The 17,138-nt window shown below is 39.8% G+C and overlaps 1 protein-coding gene across 2 annotated transcripts in view; it reads right to left on the reverse strand.

Moving 5' to 3' along the window:
- Positions 1-17,138, reverse strand: part of DSCAM (DS cell adhesion molecule) — a 448,565-nt gene that overhangs the window by 372,814 nt on the left and 58,613 nt on the right. For both annotated transcript variants that reach the window (XM_032678156.1, XM_032678157.1), the window contains 2 exons: positions 11,021-11,338; positions 6,630-6,776 (listed from right to left, as the gene is read on the reverse strand). In XM_032678156.1, coding sequence (XP_032534047.1) covers positions 6,630-6,776; positions 11,021-11,338 — 465 coding nt within the window. The remainder of the gene's footprint in view (positions 1-6,629; positions 6,777-11,020; positions 11,339-17,138) is intronic.

Here is a 17,138-nt window from a genome sequence, read left to right on the forward strand (position 1 = left end):
GATCCCTTAGGAAAATAACCTTGCTGAAAGGGAAAGTGAGGAAGCAATATATTGTCTTTGGAGATGGGCAAGTGCACTTCACAAGTCTTCAAGAAGCCTGGAAAACACATTACTGTAACAGCAAACCTGCAGCCTGACCTGAGCATGGCTGAATGCTATTCACAGCTGCTTTCCAGGGAGTCAAGGAAGGTCAGCAGATGGAGGGGTTTGATTGCTGTACTTTTTACCAAAACATTCTGTGCTGTCACAACTTTGAGCAGCAGAATTAAACCTCACTGACAAATTTCTGGTAGAAGGTAGTTTACATCCAGAATTTTTTTTATTTTATTTGTGTTCAAATACCTAAGCATAAAAAAATTGTCCTCTTCATCAGACTCCAGCTGGAACCAGGAGAAATCTTCCATCTAGAGCATTCAGTGGCACAGGGTGAAATGTATGCTGAATGCTTGTTTTTTGGCAGCTCTGGTTAAGCATTGATGTCAAACTGAAGCAAGAAAGATCATAGCTCATGACTAGACACAGTTGCAATCAAAGGGCTGGACTTCATCCTTGTGATCATCAACAGCAATCTCATTCTGATCACAGGACTCTGCACACAGGACCACTCTGCATAAAGAGATTTTTTTTTTCCCTTCCTGTAAGTACAAACGTCTTGGCTGAAAAAACAGTGATTGCTCTGTGTGAGCTGAACCTCTGCTGTAATCTCCAAACCCCAGCACGAACTGCAGTGCTGTATTTCAGATATCACCACGTGATAACTACTGGCAAACACTGACTGCTTGACTGGCAACTGCAGCAGTTCAGAAAAGCCCCTTTGTGCACAAAGAGATCCAGGAGCCCCTGAGTCTTTTAAAGACGAGACTCGAGGAACTGTGTGTAAATAAATAATGCAATTCATTACATCAAATGTAGGTCACTGTACATCAGTGACACTTCTCAAGCCATGGTCCAGTGTGACTAATTCCTGGCTGATGGGAAGCACTGTGGCTGGAAGGCTCATCTGCTGTCACCAGCACGTCAGTCACAGCCCTTCAGGGAACTCTGTGCCATCCGTGCTCACCCACCTTCCTTCAGAGCTGCTATTCCTTCAGTGCAGCATTAAATCTGCCACTGTGCACAGTCCATATTATCTGTCTCTCTCCTTTTCTATGTTTTTTTTAAGCAGTCACACTCCATGTATAAATCAGATTCTTGCATGGTATGTCATTAGACGGGAAAATGGGAATTCGGAGAGGTCAGGGCACGAACCTATTCATGATCCTGCTCTTGGCACTGAGCTACTCAGACACACAGAAAAACTCCAAATCCCTTGCAGTTATCAGCATCAGGATAGGAGAGATTCATAACAGAAGTACAGTAGGTAGTGACAGACCCACGTTAATTCCTCAGCCTTTCTCTTTGTTTACAGCTCTTCTCCGTTCTGCTCTTTTCTCTCTGCTGATCCGTGGATACTGACCTTCAATTTTAGCAACCCCTTTCTGCCCTCCTTCCCCTACAACCACACCCATCCTTTGCTCTCTCCGGGACTAATTAAGACATGGATGGACTCTGCTCTCTGTTTTCACCCAGGCAAAGCAGAACCAGCAATTATTTTACCTTCCTTTCTAGCCCAGCTTCACTGTTGTGTGTGTGAAGAAGGAATGAACCAAGCATTGCACTCCCACCTGCCTTGCTCAGTGGGAGCAGAAGCACAATCCGTGGCACTTTCCTCCACTATTGTCTCTTGATTTTGTGGCTGTTATTACAAAAACATTCTTTGCTGCACCCTTTGGTCCTGCAGGACCTTGGCTGCTGTCGGCGGTTCCAAGGTCAACACAAAGCTGATTCCAAAAGTCTCTTTCTTTGGGAATGCTTTGTGAAGGAAAGCAGTAAGAGGGAAAGGAAGCTTTTGAGCAAGATTTACGCAGTTATCCATCATAAAATGTTCTAGGAGGATTTAAGCTTTTATGTTTAGTGTCATCTAATGAAAACACTTAAGATGTGGTTACTGATCTAAGAGAACACTGCACATCATTACTCTCCCTGTTATAATTCAAATGAACTTCAGACTCAGCCTCAGGTCCACTGACAGTATCAAATTCTTTAGAATAAAGTAGGATCTTCAGAAGAGATCCTGAAGTTCCAGCTGTAGAGGTTGGTGCAGCAGCAAACCTGCACTTTGTGAGTCCCTTGAGACTTCTCAGCGCTACCATCAGTCCTTTTATTTTGCTGACACCTCACAGGTTCTTAGGCAACACAGGCACCTTCTGCACAGTTTGACTGCTTTTGCTAGAGGACACAAAGAGGCAAATACAGCACACTTGATGCATCTGGAGCAGACTGACAACTGCCAAGGTCTGCTGCTGTCCTTCTCTGTCAGAGAGTTTGTAACACAGCTGTATACAGTGGAGATGGTTGAATATTTCATCTAACAATTATTATTCAAAATGGAGCTTTCCAGTATGAAAATATTTCTGAGTATTTGCTGTGGGAGGCCGGGGCTTTCCACTTTTCCTCAAGATATATTCATCCAAATAACTGGGTTTGCCTTGCTTTAAAAATCTTTTTTTTCTTTTTTTGCTGCCTTGGCCCCAGAGGACACCCTGAAAAAGCTTTTTGGCCTCAGATTTGCTGCCACATGGAAAGACAAAGTGTAGGAGCAAAACCCCAATTATGTAGCTGTTCCCCTGAGAGACAGACAAGCACATGCACACCTTTTCAGTCTGCAGCTGTCCTTGCACATGGAGACTTCATAAAAATTGGTTTTTCTGCCTCCAAACATGGGCACCTTCCCGTTTATTGAACATGGAGTATGACCTAGTGGGATACTCCTTGGAAATGCTCCAGTAATGGGTCTTAATATGTTTCAACTCCCAATTACTTTACAATAACCTGGAGGCATTACATAAAATTGCAGCCAGAAAACAGAAGATGTTTTTGCCCAGCTCTATTTTTTCCACACTTTGATCACTGTGGACATCACTGTGCTCTCTGAAAATCAAGCATACAGACAAAAGCAGATATGCTCAGAAAATATCATCTTGTTTTAACCAAGGAATAACCTTCTCAAACTCTCTTTATAAAAGGGTGGAATATTTTTACATTATAAAAGTAAAAACACTGCTTTTCTTAGTTTTGGGGTTTTTTGGTTTAAAATTTTACATGTATATAAAAAGAGAGCTGATATCAGTAACAGCTAAAATAAAGGATTCTGCTTCATCTACAGATCTCTCTATCCTAGTAGTCAGAATTGCACTACAGGTAAACAGGTATATGAAATATTTACTCTAAATTGTTCTTGGAAATATTGCATTGGGGTTTAAGTCAGGCAGAAAAGAAAAAAAAAATCCTCTCTGTTGATTCACTTGCTTATAAAGCCTCCCCACTGGAAAGCTCCACTATTGTTTGTCATAGGGTGTTTCCCATTCCCTGCTGTAAGGTTTAAGCTTCCTGGGACAGTTGTGTCTTTCATTTTAAATGGATATATCATCCCAATGAAAATCATGGATGTATAGAATGCTGTGGGTTGGAAGGGACCTTAAAGATCATCCAGTTCCACCCCCTGCCATGGGCAGAGACACCTGCCACTAGCCCAGGTTGCTCCAAGCCCCATCCAACCTGGCCTTGGACACTTCCAGGGATGGGGAATCTACGACTTTTCTGGGCAACCTGTACCAGGGCCTCACCAACCTCACAGGGAAAAATTTCTTCCTAATATCCAATCTAACCCCACTCTCTCAGTTTGAAGCCATTTCCCCTTATCCTGTCACTACATGCTCTTGTAAACAATCTCTCTCCGTCCTTCTTGTAGCTCCCTTCAGAAAATGTTCTTCTCATCTTGATCCTCTTCCCCACCTTTTTTTTTCTGTTTGCTTTTTCTTATGGTTCCATAAATACTACCTTGTTTTCCCAAAAAAAGTCTCGTCCACCTCAAGCCATGGAAACCATCATTCTCCAGGTGTGTATCTTTTTATATTCTTGCTCTTTCACAGCAGAGGTTTTTTTCCCTCAGGGTGACTCCCATTTTTTGCTGATGCTAATGAATAATCAATAAATCAGTTACATTAAGAAACAAGAAGAAAACAAATCAGGACTTGATATTTCCAATATTTAACGGTGAAATTAAAATCACACCAATGAATCCCGTCTAGCACACAGGAAAAAAAAAAAAACCAACCACCAAACATGCAAGCAGGGGCTGCATGAGCAAGAATATGCATTTCCTTGGAATATTGATCATTAGGGAAACAGCTCAATAGCCATGCTATGTCTTGCATCCTATTCATCAGCACTGGCATTCTAAGACAGGCTTGATCAACACCTCTCATTTGGGTTCATGGCCAGATTATTGCAAAATTGATTATGGGTAAAAATCAAGCCAGTTGTTTTATGAAACACGTGTGGGTTGGGGTTTTTAGATGCTCTCACTATTAAGCTGCTGTTACAGAGTATTAAACGGTGAACAAACAAATCTTGCCATCCCTGTGGTTAAAGCAGAGCAATGTTTTCCTGCCTCCCTCCTGCCCTTGCATGACAGGTAGCACTGACCTGCCATCTAACCTGTGATTTCATCTCTGAAACTAAATCTCTTCTGTGACATGACCCAGTGTGATAAACTGAGATTTTTAATAGCTTTGGTTGTAATGAATTACGTTTTATTTCCATTTAGGGTTCTGCCAACTGCAGAATTAAGGGATTGTGAGATAATTAGAAACTTGTTAAAGTTTGTAATAGATATTTTATGATGGTAGCCTGGTCAACCACAGCCAGAAGTTGCATTAAGGAAAGTAAATGATTAGATTTAGGTCTATACAGTTAAATGTTATTGCCCACTTTTATCCCCCAAAAGTTTGGGGTTAAAACCAATATAATACATTCAAAATGAAACTGTCTATAAGTAGAAGCCATGGTGGTCTGCTGAATTGCCATATTTTCTTCCCTAAAGAAGGGATTACAGAGACCTGTGTGCCCTACTCCTGATTCCAGGGGGAAGGGCAGGACTGAGCCACCCAGGGATATCACAAAGGTACAAGGTATTAATGTTCAGCTCAAAAAAAAAATCAGATTGAGAGGATACAATCTATGTTGACTGAGGAAATATGCATTTTTTTCTTATAATTCATAATGAACAAACTTAAAAAAATAAAAATTAAGGTAGTTAACCTTTTTTTTCTCCAGCCAACACTCACACATACAGATATATGTGCCTCACGTAGCAACCTATTTTAAGATGAAGGACAATAAGCACATCCATCCACTGTTGCATTAAATAATCATAGTTTTGATAATCCTAAGCATATTTCTGTATCATTATTTAAAGAATAATGGAAAGCTTATTTGTATATTTAAATACAACTCTGACTTGTGTTGGCTGAAGTGTTGGTGAGTCCTACAACTCAGGTATTACAGACCTCTTTGAGAGAACACACTCCCTTTCAGTTGCTCAATGACAAAAATAATATTTCCTATTAAAATCCAAGAGCATAATAAGGAAGTGAATTCACCAAGCCTAAACAGTGCACCAATAATACAGAACAACTGCTCATCAGTTACATGGTACTTAAAATATCTACCAAATCCTTAGAAAGCTCTTTGAAATACATTTTTTGAAAAAGTAGAACAAGGTGATGTCAGGAATCAATAAAACACAGAGGGAAATGAAATCTATAATATGAGTCATATAGAGACACAGATATTTCCATCAATGCCACGTTTGTCAGAAAGAAAAGATCATTAATATCCTGAGGATGCTACAAAAACCTTTCCACAAACTGAAGAATCATAAACACAAATATATTCTTAAACATATTCCGCAGCAACATTTAATTCAATTTGGTTTTTTTCCATTCTGCATCACCCTGGACCAACAGATTTCCAATTTCTTCACACATAAATCATTTGTATGTGTAACAACAGCAGCATGTGTGTAATACATAGAATTTAGACATGTACTATACTGAAAATAGTCTTCCTACGTTTTCCTTCTCCCATGAATTTCTTGGAATGTTTGTGCTTTAAAACGTTAGATATTCTTTGCCTGAATTCCCTGTACTTCCTGATAAATGCCTCACATTTCCTCACTTTGCCAGTAAATAGATTAATGCACGTAACTGCTTCAGTATAGATTGTTTCACTTCAATATGTTCAGATTATGGCACTGTGCTTAAGCCTCCAGTGTTATCTGTGAAGATATCTGCGATTAAAATGCTGTGAAAGTATAAATATCAATTACATACCTCATTTAAACATAACCAAACAAATTTAGACTCTGGATTCCTCCTAATCCACGAGTAGCATTACGAGTGAAAAAAAACAATTACAAGCCAGCACATGTTTTGTGACGCTCAAATTTCTTCGGCACGTGGGAGCTCTTTATCAAAGTTAAACCACAAACCCACTGCCACAGCACCAGAAGGATGGGTTTGTGTCTGGTATAAAACAAAAACCACTTTATTTCCCCCCCAAGCAGGGCTGTCTGAAGCCTTCACGTCACACGCCCAGTCACAGGGATGCAGCAATGCTGAAGTGCAAGGATGACATCCCGTCCAGCTATAACTGAATCCAAGGAAACATCAGGCATTTGAGGGGGGGGAATCATCCAGAAACATCCCTGCCAGTGCCAGCTGGGAAGGAAAACCATAAGAGCCTACCTGAGACAAGCGAGACTGTGTCTTTCTCCCATGAGACAACAGTGATGTATGCCTCCACAGAGGAGGGGATAATGCACTTGAACACTGCTACATTGCCTCTCATGGCTTTCTGGTCCTCCACACGGACTGTATAGGGTTCCCGTAAAACTGGAGGGGGGAAAAAGAGGTGCCATTAAACAAGTTGCCACCGCACGTCTCATCTCATCCCTTTCTTCAGTCGGCCTTGCAGGTCCCCCCCGAGAAGGTGGCCCAAGCTGTGAGCTCTCCTGCCTCAGTAAATGACACCATTTCGCAAAGTTAACATCCAAAAGCGTTCCCAGAGCTTTTTTGTTTCCTCAAAATCTGCGTTTCACCATTTCTGTGCTCTTCCCCCACCTCATCCTGGGGGCCAGGAGAAAGACTGAGGTAAGGACTGTGTGTTGATGGGGGTAAATGGTGTTGTGCCTTCTGTTACTTGTCTAGTTTCTTGTGCCGTGTTTTCCTTCACAAAGGGTTTTCTGCCCTATCAAAGAGCACGAGGAACATGCAGGCTTTGTGTGTGAATTAGACATCCAGAGGGGAGAAGAGGTCAGTGTCATTTAGGATTTTGAAGAAGCGAGAAGCAAAAGAGAAAATCAATGGAGGTGACAGCAAGAGAAAAACCAAAGTGTCCCAGAAACACAGAGAAATGAGAGTACGAAAGGTAAGAGCTACAGTGGACTGACCAGCCCTAAAAGAAATCAGATAATGGTAAGAGAATAGAAACAAAACCATGATTGCAGCAAGTAAAAACATGTTACATTAAAAACCAGCACGATTCAAAAAACACTTAGGTCCAGAGTTTTTTGTCTTGCACCTGGAAGAATTAATTTAATGAACAGAGAGAAAAAAGCACAACTGGATGGACAAAGAGGATAAAAGCACAACTGGAGAAATCCTAATATTGCTGGGTTGATATGGAGTTGTATTGTGTAGGAGAATGGAAAGAAGGAAAATCCTGGCTCGGAAATAATTCCATGAAGAGTGAGGGATGAAAATTTCTGTGAGCAACAGTTGATGGAGAAGGTGGTAGAGCAGGGAAGAAACGGATGTTGTCCACTACAACATATAAATGGGTAAGACAGGACAGGCAAAGACAGTAAATCCTTTTCAGAGTTTACAAAAGCATTTCTATACATCAGGAGCACTGGAATTTCTAAGAGTCAGCCCCATTTACAGTGTATTTCATGAAAAAAAAGGCAGAGTACTGAGATGTAACTGCAGTCTTCACAAATGGAAACAGCATCAAGTTTTCAGGTCCAGTGCTACCACTGCAAGAAGGAAGAATGAAGTTCTCCACCCCAAACATTGCTATAACAATATAACTGTTAGAAGCCCTAACTAAAAAAATAAATGTAATAAAAATAAATTCAATTAAAAATTAAATATATTTTTTAAAAAGAAAAAAATTCCATTTTCTATTATAAGAAAGGCACTAATAGTTTTTAAACAGTAATTTATTTTTAATTAAAGGTTAAGACTCTTAACCCTGCTGTAAGTGTTGAACTTGTATTTGAAACACTTTACAACAGTGGCTGCCCTGTGATGAAGCAGCCCCCTAATCTTGTTCTACACCGAGGGAATGGCACATAGATCATCTTAATGAGGCTGACTTTTGTCTAAGGCTCCTGCTTCAGCCATCATTTACAGAACAGGCCTGTTTAGCAGCAATGTCCTAACACTCTGCTAAAGGTATTTGTACCTTTCAGACCAGTTGGCCATTTTGAAAATCTGCCCAAATACAGAAACCATGGGGGGCACAAAAAATGGAAAGAGGTTTATTCACATCCTTGCTTAAAAAAAATTTACATTATTGTGATTTACAAGGCCCCTCAGCTATTTCCAGATTGCAGTTTTGAGAGTTCCCATGAATAAACTGCTGATTTTTACTTCTTTCAATTTTTTATTTTTTTTTTTTTTTTAAATCCCAGGTCCCCAGGTCATTAATTTATATGAGAATTTCTTGGCTAAAAAAACATACTCTTCCCTGCCATGACTGCACAGGGAAGCTTGAAGACAAAAAGGAGATATTCACCTTTAATCCCATGTGGGACAGGCCTGGAAGAGGGTTGGGTTTGGGTTCATTGGTGGGGGGATTATGTTTTTGAGGAGGTTGGGGATATGTGTTGCACTACATGCAAAATTACATGAAAAAACACAATTACAATAATCTGTGAGCTGGAACTCTTGTATCTGCTTCCCACATCCTTGGGGAAACAGGTAAATGAGGCTCAGACCTTCTCCAGCCGACTGTGAGAATGGGCAGAGCTGTGTTAGTCTTTGTGCTAGGAACACAAGCTCCACAAAGCTTCTGCATTTTTAGGAAACCCTGTTGCTGTTGGAGGGGCACTGGAAGCAGGAGGAGATAGAGAAGGGATTAGAAAAGGCCCCTCCAAAATCATGCTAATTAGGGCCAATCTGAAATAGTGTTCAGATTTCACATGAAAGTACCACATTAACAAATGAAATTCATAATTTCACATTTTAGCAGCACAGGGTTTATCACCTGAGCATAAAATACACTTAGTGCTATGCACAGAAGGCTCTCAAAATTGTGTTTTGCTATGAATGAGGGATTACACAAGCCTTTGGAAAAGATGCTTGCTAATAACTATTGTCTGCCATCAGGCACGATGAGAGCTCTGACACACAGTACCAGTTCACATGAAGGAAAGGGACTTGTTTAACTTGTTATCCAAACCTCAGATTAACTGAGAAATTGAGTCAAATGGAGAAATGAGGGGTAAAAGGTTAAAAAAGGGAAAGAAAAGAGGTAAAGGGACATTTCTGAGTCGGTCACAATAAAAAAAATTGTTAACTTATGAGTCAAGCAGCTACGGCTGGTACTGCAAAGCCCTGTTTTGAGGTCCTTTTTCTATTTGCAAAGTTTATTGCTCAAACAGAGGGAGAATATTTCTTTTGAGGTTCCATGGATTGATGGGTCACTGCTGGGCAACAGAGCTACATCCTGTCACCCCTGTCATCTGCTTTACACCTAAAGGAACACCAAGGAAGTCATTGCCATTTTTAACCTCCTTTACATCACTTTTAATTTATCTAAGAAATAGAAAAAGAGAAACTAATAATGGGGAAAAAAAAATTATGCCCAAAAGATGTTCAAAATTGAGATACTCAAACAAATCCACACATGAAAAAAGTATATTATGCTGTCTCTAAATATAATTCTTACAGACAACTTGTCCACAAATCCATGAAAGTAAAAGCAAAAGCACAAAAACCAGAAGTGAGTTTCAACCATTAAGTTGGTTACAATGTGTTCTTATGAATCTTTGATTTTCAAGCTTTTCTTTGTGGACAACTGAACATTTTCATAAGGAACACAGACCATTATGGAAACTGTCCATATATGTAGCATGATAACTTGCTTCTTGTGCAAGAAAACCCACTTTTCTAGACTAAAACTTTAATGAGACATGAACTTCATGGAAACCTGGTTTTTATTCTTGCCTCCCCATTGTCTACCAGCTACAGATCTCTGAATGTTAATTTATGGTTAAGAAGAAGAGAATACATTTTCCTATTTAAAAAGAAAGTCACGGGCAAATCTACTTGCTAAGCGTCCATGGTTCTCCCTGTGAAAGTCCTGTGAAGACATATCTCCAAAGGAAAGATAATTCCCTTGTGGGAAAATCCAAGCTTAGCTCCAACAACAACAAAGAGGTTCCGAGGATTTGAATTTGCCAAGGGTCAGCTCCCAGACTACTTTTTGTTTGTTTGTTTGAATATTTTAATTAACTGAAGTGGGTAGACTTCAAAAACAACGCAATCATGTGTTTATGTGTTGTAACAAAAGGCCTGATTTTGATCCCACTCTAATTCTCCACTTGCTGACCCAGCCAGTAGAGAAAACAGATGCAAAACCATTGTGCTCATTTGCATCTTTCAGCTTAAAGAGGAAGTGCTGCCTGTGGACTCACGGCAGTTGCTGAATCATTGCACAGGACACAAGTTTTTCCTCTCAAAATAGAGCACAAGTGACTACAAGGAAATGAGAAGGGATGTGATTGGGCAAATATCCCTCTTTTCTTCCAGCCTCTGTACAAAATATCCAAAGACTCATCTTTTTCCCCTCATAGCTCTTTAATGTGTGAGCATGGTCTGATTTCATTATCAGTTCGTTTTTCCTTATACTTGTGCTCAACTGATTAAGATCATTCGAAAACTAACTTTTTACCCCCAAAATAATTCAAACTAAGGAGGAAAGAATCCAGAATTTTAGTTAATATTGTTAAGACAGAAAAGTTACACTTCTGTCCATTCTCCCTCGATCTACAGCTGCTGCTGCCCTTTGAAACACTGAAATGTCCCCCCTCCTCAAGTCCCTTTGAATCCAAATGAAAGACAGTACTTACCAGCCTTAATGTGAACATCCTGACTCCTGATTTTCCCTGAAGGATTTTCAGCTGTGCAATAGTAAGTGTTATCATGGATTAAGTTATTAAAGCTTGAAGGAGGGAAGGGGAAAATTTGGAGAGTGCCATTGGGGTGGACGTGGCGGATCCCTGGGACATCGTAGATCTCCTCGCCCGTCGCTAGGTACCATCTGAGCGTCACAGGGGGGATCCCTGCAGCTGGACAGGGGACCAGTGTCCCTGTGGTGCTGGCAAACACTACCTCTTGCAGAGATGCATTGACAAAGTATAGACTGGCGTGTAGCTCTTCACTGAAAACTGCAGGACAAAAAAAAAAAAAAGAGAGAGAGAGAAGAAATGTTGAAAATCGAAGAAATTTTTTTCGGCCGCGCGCGAAATAATTCGACACCGAAATCAAATGTGATGCCCAGGGAAGGTAATCAAAGCATCTGGATCCTAAGGTGAGCTCTAATAGAATGTTCCTTGTTTTCAAAGGAAATATCACCAGATTAAGCACACTAAGTGTAGGTAAAATGAGAAACTCCTTTCAGTGTAAACTGATGCAGGCCCGTTCGCTTTTGCATTCGCTGGTGCAGCACTCTTTGGGAGCCCAGCAAAAATCTAGTAATCTACTTTTATGACATTTCTAGCAACTAAATTTCTGCCTGGAACACAGGCATTTTCTGTTAGCATCTCCAAATTTATTTCTACAGCCTTACCGTGGCAAAAATTACACATAAAGTAATAAAAAGAACTGAGCAAACGGTGGAAAAAATCCCCATAATTCCTCAGTTATAATACATATCTATACTTAATACAGATGCAGGTTAATCATAGATTATACCACTTGGTCAGATCTTTCTAACAAAGACCTATAAACCTGGGTACAAAGCATGATAATCTTGGTTCTGCCACCCATGTGACTGCAGTTCCCCTCCCAGCCTGAAACTATTACACTGAAAAAAGTCTGTACTGATCAGAGCATAAGATTAGCCCTCATTCCTCTGAACACTCCTGCCATGGGTTATTCTGTTGTTACCCAGAGGGCTTGAAAGTTCCAGGTGGCTTGAAGGTTTCCCAATATTTCACCCAAACTACCCTCCTAACCTTCTCTGCCTGAGAGCATATCAGCATAACAAGATTTTTTGTTTTCCAGTAAATGGGAGGATACATTCAAATACCACCACTCTGCTTCACATTTCCTAATAGTGAAAACATGATAGCTCAGCTTGACACAAACACAGAAACTTGGATATTTCACTATATCTCAAAAGCATTAGATTCTGACATGATTTTCTAAATCAAGTCTGGTAAGGAATAAGTTTCTGAAGAAGGTGACCATAGTGCAACAAACCCCAGTGAGCATCAGTGGGATGTATTTCAGTTTAGCCTTCATTGGCACAAGATGGATTCTCTTATTCTGCAGAAAGCACTTGTTATTTATCCTGCATAAAGAACTTGCAATCCCAATCCTAAATCATAAAGTGCTTTGTCTACCTCTGTCTCTTATGGTAACCTGGAGCACAAATTAAGCTGTTTTATCCTTCTCTCTTTTGATATCATGAGAATATATAAGGTGGGAAGATGTTGTCCTCTAAATGTCATCTTGATATTGACCATCAGGAGAGACTCAAAAGAGAGAAAAACTGGCTCTGGGAATCCCCAGAAATAGAAAAGTAAGAGAGACACTCCCCAGTAAGTAAAGATGTCTGGCACGCAGGAGACAGACAGATAAATGAGCACCACAGAGAAGGATGAAAGGCACTTGGAGACTCAGAAAGGAGGAATTCCAAGCACTGGAGCTGAGCCCCTGCATATAGATAAAACAGGTGCTACTACAGAATAAAGTCCCTTGCAAAAAACCAAATTCTACCTAGTTGGTGCAACCCCAGGAGAAACCTGGGTACCTGGAAAACAAAAATAGTCATAATAGGACTAAGCCCAGGAAGAAGCAGGACTGAATTAGATGGTGCCACTTTTACATAATCACATTTCTAATTATAGTTGTACTTTGAAGCAGAGAACAGTATTGTTTGTAACATAATAGAGAACTAAAAAAAAAAAGAAAGAATTTGGCATTGTTCATCTGCTGTTCAAGGCATTCTCCACAAATACAAATGAAACAATCAACAGGGCATTTTAATTTCCATTGGCCAACAAGACAGTCGTGTAGAAGTAATAAACACAGCTCACATTTGCCAACTTTTATTATGCTGTACTGCTTCTTAACACATATTCAAGCAAAACCAGTAGGTTCCCTGGCCAAGAACAAAGAGGTGAATACCACATTAGAAGTGCCATAAAATTAGAGAATATCAGGAACTGTGTTTGACACTTCCATAGAATCTAACTTTCTAATCAAATGCAGCACAGCTGAACTAGAGACTCGTACCAGCAGCACATAACAATGTATTTTTCCAGCTGCTTTGCATCCCCTGTAGAAGCTTTCACTACTTTTGACAAACTTTCCATCCATCAGCCTATATAATAGTGCTTCTTTTTAAAACAGCATCTGCTGCACATTCATCTTAATGGCAGCCACAAACACACCAAGATCCCTGGAAAATAATTGTAGTGCTGTAATGCACACACATAAACACAGAGCTGACAATCCAGATGCATTTTATGGTGGAAAACACTGTGTAAGATACTTGGATGCATTCAACAACAGAAGTGGGATTTCAGAAGCCTTTATTAAAAAGATATTTCTCTGCAACGTTCCATAGGAAGAAAGTGATTAACTGAATAACACAAGAAGTGATTTATCAAAACCTAACTGGAACTGAGACAATTCAAAGTTGATATATAATTATATGTTACTTAATGGTAAAATATGGTCCAGCTAAACAACGTATTTTACAGCAAGCTCAGACCGGTAGCTGCAAAGGAGAGCTGCAGAGGAATTTGATGGACGTTATTGATATAAAACAGCAAAAAGAAATATGTGAAGAAAAGAGAAATACCCGAAGAACCAAGTTAACAAACAAATAAATGAAAGGTAATCATAAAAGAGAAGGTAGAACTGAAAAAGTTCACAGTCAAGTGACTGCACTTGGCCTGGACAGAGATGACATCAGATGACGCTGGTTGGTGGTGTGAGAGAAGAAGAGGCAAAGGTGCCTCCTGAATAAGGTTTATTTATTACTAAATCAATAATTCTTGAGGGAAACAGGAGGAAGCACCTCAGCAGTGCTCAGTGGATGCCCCAAGAGAAATGAGAGGGTGACAAACAATCTGCACCTGCAACAATTTTGGGGTGAGAAGACAAAGATCTGTGCCCTCAAGTGTGTGGTTAAAGGAGCACATCAACAGTTTATGAGATCAAGAGACACCAGACAAGAGACACTTCTTGATTCTCAGGTTCAGCAGGTACCATTATCCTCCTCATACAGGAACAGGAGGGGAAGAAGGGGAGGAGGAAATAAAGGAGGGAGAAGGGAGTGGATAAATGTTTTGCAAGTTCAATCAGCATTCCTTAGACTCAAATGCTTGGAGCAATAAGGATCAAATGACAAAGTATAATAGCCAAGGAAGTTTCTCCTGCTTTTCAGGGACAGCACTGCCATGTTGTGCCTCGAAAATGCCATTCCTACCTATAAGGGTGTGGTTTGTCAGGGCTTCACTGTATATTCCACAAGACAAAACAGGCTGAAACTGGTGTTTCACAATCCTCCTTAATGGGCAGAATGGAACATCACCAAGATGTGAGAGAGAAGCTCCAACATTTAAACCACCAAACTGGTTCAGGCTTGGGCTTGCTCTGTGTAGGATTTAGTGACCTGGAGAGATCAGCACCAACAAAGAGATGAAAGAAGGCAAACCATGAAACCACCTGTCCTTCACTTCCCTTCCTCCACCCTTCCCTATGTCCCCTTCAGACTGCTTCACCTGCAAGAACCTTTATCCTAACGACACCAAAAGTGAAAACTTCCCTGGAGTTTGCATGTAATATAAGAAAATTTTATATTTTGTATTCCCAGAATGCAATGGAGAAACTTGGTGTTGCACACTTCCCTTTCATCATGTTCTCTTTCATCTTTTAGTAAGTTTAAATAACACCTTTGTGATTTTGAAGTTATCTTTTTGGGCCTCATGTTATTCCAAAGGCCTCTTCCCATATCCTGCAATTGCCCATTTAAAGCCCCATTTTTCTCTTCAGTTCTTGAAAGCAACACACAGCTCAGCATACTCAAAAATATTAATAAAATGTCTGTGAACAATTAATTGAAACTTATATTTAATTCACCTTCCCTGCCCTTTTCAAGGGCCAAATACTAGTCCTATAATGCTTTTGCAAGTGGAAATTTCGGTCCTAAATGAATAACAATTTCAAAAGTAAGGGGGAAAATTAGTTCTCATCCCTTTGATTAATCAAATCCAGTATGAAATATTTATATAGATAAAATAAAAGATATGAATCAAAGTGAAAGTCTGAAGCGAAGAGACCACTGAGATTATTTAGATAAAATAAAAATCAAAGTAGGAAAGATAAATTATGTAATTAAGCAGTCGACTGTTCTCCTGCACTACAGCAGGTTTAGAGCAACAGCCTTGACTGTCTTACAGTGGAACATCAGGTTTGCCAAAGCCTTGGAACATCAGAATTTCATCTCCTTTTCTCTGGAACTGGGCAACAATCAAGTATTTTCTTCAGGATTAACAGATTACATGAGGTGTCACCTTCAAATTTAATATCTTTTCAGTGTTAAATACAGCTACCTAAACACAAGAGTCACAGAAGCAAACAGAATGAGTATAATAAAAACAGAGGAAAAAAAAAAAAAGAAAATAAGAAAACTGTAAAGTTTAAGCTTTGCCTCTGTCAGAAATCAGTGATCCAAGGACATCCTTTTTTCTGAAAGTTTTTCCCAGTGCTGACACTTGCAGTCTGCAACTGGAATGGCAGACGCCTGGGAATGCTTTGTACCATGATGGGACAACACATTCCAGCAAAAGACAGTTCTGACAGTCGGGAAGATTTGTTCCAGGCACCTCCTCAGCCACAGAAAGCAGGGGCAGAGGAGGATGAGGCACAGTCCCTGAAGTATTTAAGGGACTAAGAACCAAGACATTCTTATCGATGCATTGAGCTCTAATCAAAGCTTAAGAAAAACAATAAAATATCAACAGTCTGCCTGGGATAGGCATGAGCCTAAAAGCATCCATTTTTTGCCAGTCCTCACATTAGAAATTCTTAAATACAGCTCCAGGTTTCAGAAAATTTGAAATAAAGGCCTTTTTTTTTTTGTGTTCATTTTGTTGTGGTTTAGTGGGGGAGGCGGCACATAAAAAGCAACAGCAGAATCACTGCAAAAAACAAGACAAAGATGTTCCCTTTCGCCCCCAAAAGAGTGTGGGCAAGGGAGGCATAAAGGAGATTATCTGCCAAAATGGGAGGAAGAGGTAACAAGACAGGTGGAAGTCAGAAGGAGACCTCAAGAAGGGATTTTTAAAAGAACTCCTCGGGATCCCACATCTCAGGAGAGATCTGAAAGCAGCAAGACACCTCCTTTTTCACTGGCCTGAAATCAGAGTAGGAAGCAGACAAGGAGACATCATCTCAATCATAGCCATTAAAGACATATGGCTATTAGGTGGAGACCTAAATGAAATGAAAAGCCCAAATACAGCAGAACAATTGAGAAATTTAAAAAGCAGAAAAATTAAGACTCATTTTCCATATGGTCAGTGAAAAACACTGAAATCCTCATTAGCAGGGGAAAATAAAATATTGATTTCTTGCTGTAAAGACAGATATCTTCTAAGACAATTTAATGGAATTCATCTAAAAAGCACTCAAAAAAACCCCAAAACAAAACAAAAAAAAAATTTGTAAGAAATACTGAAGACACATAAACAATAAGTTATATTTAAGGAAACTGAATTAACAGGATTGTGCTACAGGTTAATTACCCTGTCGGCACCCAAACAATACAGGATAATCTTTTTTTGCATAAACACACACACACACAGAGAAGTGATAAATGAAATATTTCAGAGTGCATTGCTGTGCCTTTCAAATCAGGAGTAGAAGCATTACAAATGCAATCACAAATATGCAGATTACTTGATGCAGAACACTGCTCAAGAAAGAGTCTGGGTGAGTAGCTGGGTACAA

This window comes from Chiroxiphia lanceolata, chromosome 2 (assembly GCF_009829145.1).
Source record: "Chiroxiphia lanceolata isolate bChiLan1 chromosome 2, bChiLan1.pri, whole genome shotgun sequence".
Classification (NCBI taxonomy): domain Eukaryota; kingdom Metazoa; phylum Chordata; class Aves; order Passeriformes; family Pipridae; genus Chiroxiphia; species Chiroxiphia lanceolata.